The 9,997-nt window shown below is 48.7% G+C and overlaps 1 protein-coding gene across 1 annotated transcript; it reads left to right on the top strand.

The window, feature by feature from the left end:
* The first annotated feature begins 1,156 nt into the window (after window positions 1-1,156).
* FNDC8 (fibronectin type III domain containing 8) lies at window positions 1,157-9,451 on the top strand. The gene is made up of 4 exons (XM_032429314.1): window positions 1,157-1,365; window positions 6,665-7,034; window positions 8,477-8,713; window positions 9,299-9,451. The coding sequence occupies exons 1-4, from the start codon at window positions 1,157-1,159 to the stop codon at window positions 9,449-9,451; spliced, it is 969 nt and encodes a 322-aa protein (XP_032285205.1).
* The last annotated feature ends 546 nt before the right edge of the window (window positions 9,452-9,997 follow it).

The following is a 9,997-nucleotide window of genomic DNA, read 5'->3' as shown; positions in this document are numbered from 1 at the left end:
TACCCGTTAGTGACGAGGATAGCGAAGAGGAATCAAAGATACCGGGTAATTACAGTTTGGATGGCAGGTGTTAAGAAGCAGCAGAGCGCAGAGAGGGCATCTGCGTCTCTATTTTTGAAGGAAAAAAAAACATTATTTTTTTGGATGAATAGCAACAACAAAAGCCCTGCTGATGTGGAACATAAAAAATATGATTTGGCATTTTTAGATGTCCCTTTGCTTTGCCTCGTCCTCTGGAAGACATAGCACAACTTTACAGGGATACCTCCTCACAATCCAGTGAGACCGGTGCTGGTTTTGTCCCCATTTCACAGAGGCGAAAACTGAGGCTCGGCCAGGTGAAGTCACTTGCCAGAGGTTACACAACCTGTAGGTGCAGAGCCGGACAAATCCACATCTGAGTGCAAAGTCAGTGCTGTTTCAATAGCCTCTCTTCCTCCTGTCCGAGTTGTGTGTAGGTTTTCCTCTGGTAAGATGGTTTCCTTGCGAACAGAAAAATGTCTGGCCCATATTTGTATTCCTCTGTGGCACCCACCATTGTCACTCAACACATGAAGACACTTGTGGTGAGGATGTGGCACATTTAGAGTTCTAGCCATAAAACCTGGCTATATGTGGGCTGTGAGCCCCATGAGCCATCTGGACTTTCCCTGTGCCTACCGACATAGTGGGGATTTGCTGCCTAGGATTTCTGGGTATAGAGCCTCAGCATCCTAGAGACAAAGTCGCCCATTCCCAGAGACCCATTTCAGTCCCGCTTGTTTCCCAGGGACCCTGCCACCTCCCACCGCACCCAGGAGCCTTCTCTCACCACCCTGCTCCTCCTTCCCAGAGCAGCTCCGAAAGGAACAGGTGGTAAGCATTTTGAGATCTTCAGAGAGAGGCAGGGCTGTTGTAACCACAGAGCATTAGAACTGGAAGGGGCCCAAGGGGTGATGTAGTCTGTGCCTTGTACCCCACTCCTGCCATTGGCCCTGGGTAGCAGCAGCTTCAGATCAAGGGGGAGGCTGGCCCCTAATTGTTACACTCAGTGATGATTATGAAGTCAGCCCATTGCACCCCCATCCCACGCTAACTAAGGGTGGGTCCACCGCCCCCAGTTTCTCTCTGCTTCCTGTCAGCTGCGTAGTGACGGCTGTGGTCCCAAACAAACGAGATGGCATCAGAGACACTATGTAAAGTGGGAGATGGGGAGGAGGCCATGCTGCAGAAGGAAACCCTCAACGTTCTGAATGCACTTGATCAAATGTCGAAGCCCTTTCCAAACCCCAAGTCTATGAACAGGACCGTCACTACCAAAGGACTCCCACTTTCCGCAAGGGGCAGTTTGGTTAACTTCTTGCAGGAAGATACCATCAATCTACTGTAAGACACAGTCTGGTCCTTTCCTCCTTTCTAAGGCCAGAGTGGAGGGGCGGGGAGAGGGGCTTGAAGAAGCAATGAGGCTTCCTTGGCCTGTCACAACCCATCCCTGGACTCCCCGGGAAGAGCACGTGTGTAGGTTGCACTACGGCATCCTGATCCCAAATCAGTTCTTGGAGGCTTGGAGGCCTTCTGCTCCAGAAGGCCTGGTTTTCGTCAGAGCTTTGTGGACAGTACTTCTCCTCCTGCTTAGTCCAGCTGTGGTCCTCACCAGTCCCACACACCCCCATTCAGACACCCCATTCCACTCCCCGATGGTGCCTCTTCCTCATTCCTCCCTTTCGCTGTCTTTACTGCCTGATTAGGTCCCCCCAATAGTCTGCCTGCCTTCAGCCTGAAGTTTACTGTTCTTCCTTATGATTTTGGGTTCTCTTTAGCTCATTCCACAAAACTCTGAGCACCTGCCGAGTGTCTGGCCCAATGTCAAGTTCTGGGAATGCAGAGCTGAAAAACAAACCCCCTGCCTTCACATAACTCTCTGCCTGGGGTGTGTGTGTGTGTGTGTGTGTGTGTGTGTGTGTGTGTGTGTGTGTGTGTTGGGGGATGTTAGGTGAGAAGCAAGAATAATACGACATGGTCTGTACTACGACAAGACACCTTGAGGAACCAGAGGGGGCTGTCAATGTCTTGAAATTCTTAATAATTTTGAAGAAGGGGCCCCCACAAACTATGTAGCTGGTCTTGATTACTTGAAAGGGATATGGCGTCCAGTTCCTAAGGGACCTGTAAGTAAGCAGGGATGGCTGAAGTGACAGATGCTTGTAGGAAATGTCATGGTAGGAAAATATTGGGCTAGGAGGCCAAGTTCAAATCCAAGTTCTACCACTTAGAGATATGACTGTAGACAAGTTAATTAAGATCAGGGACCTTCAGTACCTCATTTGCGAAATGGGGCTAACACCCATCCAGCAGGGCTGTCAGGAAGATCATAAAAAATTTTTGTCAAACATATAGCTCAATGCTTAGCTGCTTTCTGTGCCCATTTCAGCACTCCTGTTTTGTGGGGGGTTTTTTGTGTGTGTTTTTTAAAATATTTATTTATTTATTTGTTATTTATTTATTTATTTTAGAGAGAGGACACACATGAGTTGGGGAGGGGTAGAGGGAGAAAGAGAATCTCAAGCAGACTCCCCACTGAGCAGGGAGACCGACCCAGGGCTCGGCTCGATCCCACGACCACGAAATCATGACCTGAGCTGAAATCAAGAGTTGGGTGATGGACATTAAGGAGGCCACGTAATGTAACGAGCACTGGGTATTATACAAGACTGACAAATCACTGAACTCTACCTCTGAAACTAATAATATGCTATATGTTAATTAATTGAATTTAAATTAAAAAAAAAAGAGTCAGATGCTTAACTGACTGAGCCACCCAGCCGCCCCAGCACTGCTGTTCTGAATAAGTGAATGTAAAATAGATTCATGGGACGCCTGCCTGGCTCAGTCAGTAGAGCATGAGACTCTTGATCTTGGGTTGTGAGTTCAAGCCTCACATTGGGTGTAGAGATTGGTTTAAATTTTTTTTTTTAATCTTCAAAAAAATAAATAAAATAGAAATTCATTAGGACAACCTGAAGTATAAATGATGTTAATACTCAGACTCTTCAGCCTACAAAAGACCCTTGATGAGGGAGTCATCTATGCCATGTTTACCAAAGGCTAGCCTAGGAGCTTTGGGCTGATCAGGATTTCTCAGGGGGCAGTCTTTGGGGCTGGAGCTCAAGAAAAATTTGGCCCATCCATCAGCCATGAAGCCCATCCATCAACCATGAAGCAGGCCTGGAGTGAGGGATCCGGGGTTGTGTATTGGTTGTTGGATCTGGCCAGAGCAGCCGGGGGTTGGGGGGGCAGAATGGGGTAGGAAGCAGAGGAGAGGAGCCAGAATGTTCCAGAGGCAGGTGGGAGCTGTGTAGCATGGGACCCAGGAGATCTGGGTTCTAGTTCCAACTCTGCCTTCAATTCACCATGTGACCTTGGTCAAGGTGCTTGGTCCCTAAAGGCCCAGTGACTGTTCTTGCTATACCACTACTCTTCAAACTATGGGTTGTGATCCATTAATGCCTTAGGAACTCATTCTAGTTAATGGAGACCAGCGTTATAAAAATGAAATAAAAGAATAGAAAATCCAGGGGTGCCTGGCTGGCTCAGTCAGAAGAGTATGTGACTCTCTGATCTTGGGGTTGTGAGTTCGAGCCCCACATTGGGTGTAGAGATTATTTAAATAAATAAAACTTTAAAAAAATTCCAGAGCACATCACACATAGAGTAAGTACTGGTTTGTGAAATGTGTTTTAGGTTTTTTTTTTTTTTAAGATTTTATTTATTTATTTTAGAGCTAGAGATAGGGATAGAGAGAGAGATCGCACATGAGTGGGGGGAGGAGTGGAAGGAGAGGGACAAGCAGACTCCACTCTGAGCACAGAGCCCAATGTGGGGCTCGATCCCATGACCCTGAGATCATGATCTGAGCTGAAATCAAGAGTCAGCCACTTAACCGACTGAGCCACCCAGGCGTCCCGTGTTTTAGTTTTATGTGTATGTTTCAGTATACTAGGTAATATGTGTTTATTTTGGGTCAAGGTAAAAAAAAGATTTGAAAGCCAAACTTTTTAGATTCTGTACTTTATCAGTAAATAAAATAAAATAAATAAATAAAATAAGGAAACACATACAAGGTTTTTCTTTGTAATAGCCAAGAATTGGTAAAAATACAAATATCCATGTAATGAAAAATGTACAACAGTTAAAATGACTGAACCAAAGCTACATGTGTCAGTACAAACAGTGTTGGAGCACATGGCTGGCTCAGTCGGCAGAGTGTGCGACTCTTGGTCTCAGGGTTGTGGGTTCGAGCCCCATGTTGAGTGCAGAGATTACTTAAAAATAAAGTCTTTTTAAAAAATAAAAGTAAATAAACCAATGGGGAATAAAACAAAACAAAACAAAACAAAACGAGCTGCTGGTGAATATGTATTGGATGATACCATTTATTTATGTGAAGTTTTAAAATATGCAAAATAATAGTCGATGTTGCTTAAGGATAGCAGACATCGCTCACAAATCTATAAAGACGCATGTATAATGATACACACAAAATCTGAAATGTGCTGTACTGGTTACCTTGGAGTAGGAGGATGCGAAGTGAGATGGGGGACAGAAGTGTCCAGCGGGCTTTAGCTATACTGGTGAGGCTGCAGTTCTGAAATTGGATGGTGGCTAAGTGGAAGCTTAATATATCATTCTTTATTTTCTCACTTTATCATATATTCATTTCATTTTTTTTCCAGTTTTATTGAGATACACTTGGCATATAACATCATATCAGTGTAAGGTGTACAACATGATTTGGTAGGTGTGTAGTGAAGTGGTTGCCCCAATAAGTTCTGTTTCCATCCGTCACCACACATGGTTACAGATTTGCCTCTTGCGATAAGAACTTTTAAGATTCGCTCTCTTAGCAAGTTTCAAATAGACAATATAGTATTTTTTTTTGAAGATTTTATTTATTTGACAGAGAGAGAGCGAGCACAAGCAGGGGGAGCGACAGGCAGAGGGAGAGGGAGAAGCAGACCCCCCGCTGAGCAGGGAGCCCGATGCGGGGCTCAATCCCAGGACCCTGAGATCATGACCTGAGCCGAAGGCAGACACTTATCTGGCTGAGCCACCCAGGCGCCGGACAGTATAGTTATCATACTGTATAGTATGTCCCCGCTAATGTATTATTCTTTTTTTTATAAGGTTTTTTTTTTTTTTTAAGATTTTTATTTATTTGACAGAGACACAGCGAGAGAGGGAACACAAGCAGGGGGAGTGGGAGAGGGAGAAGCAGGCTTCCCGCTGAGCAGGGAGCCTGATGTGGGGCTGGATCCCAGGACGCTGGGATCATGACCTGAGCCGAAGGCAGACGCTTAACGACTGAGCCACCCAGTCGCCCCTAATGTATTATTCTTTTTTTTTTTTTTAATATTTTATTTATTTATTTGAGAGAAAGAGAGAGAGACAGAGAAACAGCATGAGAGGGGAGAGGGTCAGAGAGAGAAGCGGGCTCCCCGCTGATGTGGGACTCGATCCCAGGACTCCGGGATCATGACCTGAGCCGAAGGCAGTTGCTTAACCAACTGAGCCACCCAGGCACCCATGTATTATTCTTGATTATCTTGTGTATGTCTAAAATATCTCATAGTTTAACAAAATTTGGATGGAAGGAAAAGTTTTTATTTTTATTTTTTTTAAAGATTTTATTTATTTATTTGACAGAGAGAGACACAGCGAGAGCAGGAGCACAAGCAGAGGGAGTGGGAGAGGGAGAAGCAGGCTTCCTGCCGAGCAGGAAGCCCGATGCGGGGCTCGATCCCAGGACCCTGGGACCACGACCCAAGTCGAAGGCAGACGCCTAACCATCTGAGCCACCCAGGCGCCCCTGAAGGAAAAGTTTTTAAGCATGTACCCCAATATGTGTAAATCTATGTGTATTATTGGTAATTTTACATGATACATATTAATATTGTTAAATGTTAGAAAATCTAAGTAAATTAGTAATTACTGTTAAACAGTAGAAGTAAATATGAGTAAAGCTTAATTATTTTTCTTTTAGATACTTTTAGATATTTTTCCATACCTTGCTAGACTGGCTGGGCATTCCCCCAAGAGTATTTGCACCCCACTTTGGAAGGAGGATTTAAGCTGTGAGCAGTGTTTCTCAAATTGTGGTTCTCCGAATACATGCCTCTGAATTGTCTAAAGATCTTTTTTTTTTTTTTTTTTTTGACATGTCTAAAGATCTTATTAAAGATTCTTTAGCAGCGGTGCCTGGGTGGCTCAGATGGTTAAACGTCTGCCTTCGGCTCAGGTCATGATCTCCACGTCCTGGGATCCAGCCCCATGTCAGGCTCCCTGCTCAGTAGGGAGTCTGCTTCTCCCTCTCCCTCTGCCTCTCCCCCTGCTTCTGCTCTCTTTCTCTCTCTCAAATGAATACATAATATTAATTAAAAAAAAAAGATACTTTAGCAGCTTTCCCAGTCCCATCCCAAAGTAGGGCAGGGACCAGGAATCTGCATTTTTCAGTAAGTGCCCTGGTGGGTTTGATGCCCTGCTACAGGGTGCTAAGGATGTTCTGAGCTCTTCAGAAGCAGCTGGGGATTCTGGCGAGTCAGGCACAAGGCCTGCCTTCGGAGAGCTTCCCGGCTGTGCGGGCCGGGTGGTCTCCCTCAGCAGGCTCCCCTGTCTCCCTCCCACTCAGGAAGCCGATGCCAGTGGAGGACTCTGAATGCAGTTCTGACGACACCAGCATCTCCCCCATCTCATCCACCTTGCTGAATCCCATCAAACTGGCTGTGACCCAGCCGAACAGCAGCTTCTTCGCAGGGATGCTGGAGAGCGAGCTGAATAAACTCAGCTTCTCCTCGGTGGGCAAGGATACAGAAAAGAGGGACCTGGCCCTCTGCCCCCACCAGTCGAAGTCCCAAATCACCCCTGGGGGCCTGCTGGACCTTGACAACCCTGAGCTGGACACAGACACCTCCTCGACCCCCTCAGAGTCCTCTGTGGTCATGGACGTGCCGGAGGCACCCTTCATCTGTGAACACACCGTCAGCGATTCCACGGCTGTGGTACGTTTCCCTCTTGGTGCATTCAGCGCAGGCTCCCTGGCCGCCCCCGTGTGCCAGGCACTGAGCTGAGCTCCATAGGGAGTGTGAAGACACCTACCACCTGCATCCTGACCTCAAGCTCCTGGCTCAGGAGAGAGGCCCTGTCTGTAAGGAACTCCAGTGCTAGCTGGAAATGGGTGTGGTGCTGTAGGAAGAGTTCAGACCGAGTGCCACGGGGATCTCAGAGGGAAAGAAACATTACTTCCAGGTGCAGGAGTAAGCTTGGTGGCTTTGGTTAACATTTGAGCTGGGATACAGAGGTAGGATGTAAACATCCAGGGATGGGAGAACGGCATTCCAGGGAGGGGCTGATATGAGCAACGTGTGGGAAAATGTGGGAGCAAACAGCCAGGTCCCAATCCAGGGCTTCTTGAACTTTTCTGTGCCTATGGATCCAATCATCTTGTTAAAAATGAGATTCCTGGGCCTCATCCCTAGAGATTCTGATTCAGTAGGTCTGGGTGGGGCCTGAGAATTTGCACTGCTAACGTTCCCAGATGGTGCCGATGGCCCGTGGACCCCATGTTGAATAGCACTTGTCTAGAGTCCAGGACAGGGAAGAGAGGGGCGAAGTTAGTCCAGAGGCATTTTTCAGAGGTCCTACAACGTTAGGCTACTATACAGATTTTTCCGTAAGCGGTAGAGAACAGCTTTTGCAAAGCTTTATATCCAACGGTGGATGCAACTTGAGCTGTATTTTAGGAAGATAAATCTGGAAGTCTCAGATGAGCAGTGTCTCTCAAAGTGTGGTTCTCAGACCACCAACAGCATCAGCATCATATGGCAGCATGTTTGCAATTTAAATTCTTGTCCCCTCCACCTCGGGCCTACTGAATCAGAAACTGTGGGGGCCAGCAATCTATTTTATCAAGTCCTCTAGGGTATTCTGATACACACCCAAGTTTGAGAACCACTGGCCTAGAAGGAGGGGAAACTGGGAATGGAGACCAGACAGGAGGCAGCAGGGCCAAGAATCTGCAGTGTTGTAAAAACTCCCTGAGCTCCTTAGCCAGGCTCGGCAACCACCATCGTAGCCCGAAGTGTGTGGGCTCTGGAGCTACTGTTTTGAACTTTGGCTCTGGCACTCTGTGTGACCCCAGGCCAGCCACTCGCCCTCTCTGAACCTGTACCCTCATCTGCAATGAGCAAGGTGGACAAGATGATCTCTAAGGGCCCTCTCAACTAGTCTAGAAGAAATACGGGATGGGGGTACACTCTGAGGTGGGTGGGCTGCCCAGGGAACCTTATACCTTGGAAGCCTTACACCTTCCATCAGCCCTGCCTCAACCCCGGGAGGAGCAGGGGATGGGAGTGGGGCCCTCAGACCCACGGCTGGGGGTGGGAGGGAGGGGAGGACAGCCTGGAGCAGGTCTGAGGAAGCCTGGGGGGCTCTCTTCCTCTAGATTTCCTGGACTTATGCCCTGGGCAAGCAGCAGGTCAGTTTCTACCAGGTCCTGTTGCAGGAGGTGGCCAAGACAAATGACAATGAGCCACCCAAGGCAAAGAATCGCCCATGGATCTTCAACAAGATCTTGGGCACCACCGTCAAGCTGATGGAACTGAAGCCTAACATGACTTACTGCCTCACCGTCCGTGCAGCCAACACAGCTGGGGTGGGGAAGTGGTGCAAGCCCTACAAAGTGAGCCCTGGGAGAGGAGAGCCCGTGGGGGCGGGGGGTGGTTGGGGAGCGGCAGGGAGAGAGGTCTGAGCCAGGGGTTTTGGAGGCTGGGGACACCCTGATGCCCCCACGGCTCTTCTTCCTGCTGGCTGTCTTTCTGCCTGGGAGCATGAGCATGAATTCCAGGATGCTTTCTTCTGGGAGTTGAAGGATTAAGCCCCTGTGGGGCCCACTGGGGAATGCAAACTCATCTATTCACCAGCATCTCTGTAATGTCCAGCTTCCAATGCCGTTAGCTTTGGGATTCTTCAACTCAGTACTAAGAATTGTGAGCAGGCCAGGGAGTGAAGGGCATTGAGGGAACACAGGGAAGAGGCAAAAGGGGGACAAAGAAGGGAAGGGAGGTGGGCAGGGGCGTGGGGGGAGGCCTGAGGACAGATAGCTCTGGGGTTGGAAACCTCACACAACAGGGAAGGCATGGGTTCGTACCTGTTTCGGGTGCCCATGAGTAGGTGGTAAGGCTATCCAAGACCCCACCTGACCAACAAAGAGCTGAGCTAGGGTCAGGTCTGGGAAGGAATTCTGAGGGGTTGTGTTTTATTTCAGTTTGCAACCGTGGCCGCTGACTTGAACAGCTTCCCTGAGAACAACCCCATCCAGATCACTGTGCAGCGCAAGGAACCCCAGAGGAAAACCGTGTCCCTAGGGCTGGAGGACATGCGGAAGCTCGAAGATCTGGAATACCTATTTCCCTACTAAGGAGGGCCCCAGGAAGCCCCTCACCTACCTTCAGCTTTAGCCCAGGGCTCTCAGGAACCAGAATCATGAGATGGGACCACCAGCACCATGCCAGGAACTGCTGACTAGCCCGCCCAGGGGCTGGTGGTGGTGGTCCCCAAACTCCACCCCTGGGTTGGGGCCAAGGCTAGGAGCTCTACTCACCTGGAGATGCCAGAGTCCAGGTCAGGTCTGCCACTGCCCACAGCTGCTAGGCATCCCCCTCCCCAGATTTGGGCTGGGTCCAGATCCCTCATTAAAGCACTGCAGGTCACCTAGCACCCCGACTTCTGTTTCATGCCAACAGCGGGGCGGGCTGCCATCCACCTTCCTAGCTTCTGCCGGGGCGGGGAGTCCAGGTTGGGGGGTAGGGGCCATGAAACACAAGTGTGGCCGGGCAATGGGATCCTATCCCCACCTACTGCTGGGCTCTGCCAACATCATCGCTGTCTCCATGCGAGGAAGAAATGTTACTCAAAGACCAGGAAAGACAGCAATGCTGGACAGAGGTGGTGGCAGCCTGTAGCT

Source organism: Phoca vitulina, unplaced genomic scaffold (genome assembly GCF_004348235.1).
Source record: "Phoca vitulina isolate PV1807 unplaced genomic scaffold, GSC_HSeal_1.0 scaffold40, whole genome shotgun sequence".
Lineage (NCBI taxonomy): Eukaryota > Metazoa > Chordata > Mammalia > Carnivora > Phocidae > Phoca > Phoca vitulina.
This window is presented reverse-complemented; position numbering and strand designations above follow the sequence as displayed.

Bases quoted from the DNA above. Each gene is read 5' to 3' on its own strand.
- FNDC8 (XM_032429314.1), top strand. From the start codon at position 1,157: ATGGCATCAGAGACACTATGTAAAGTGGGAGATGGGGAGGAGGCCATG. The intron at 1,366-6,664 runs GTAAGACACAGT...CCTCCCACTCAG, and splicing joins GAAGATACCATCAATCTACT to GAAGCCGATGCCAGTGGAGG. The intron at 7,035-8,476 runs GTACGTTTCCCT...CTCTTCCTCTAG, and splicing joins TCAGCGATTCCACGGCTGTG to ATTTCCTGGACTTATGCCCT.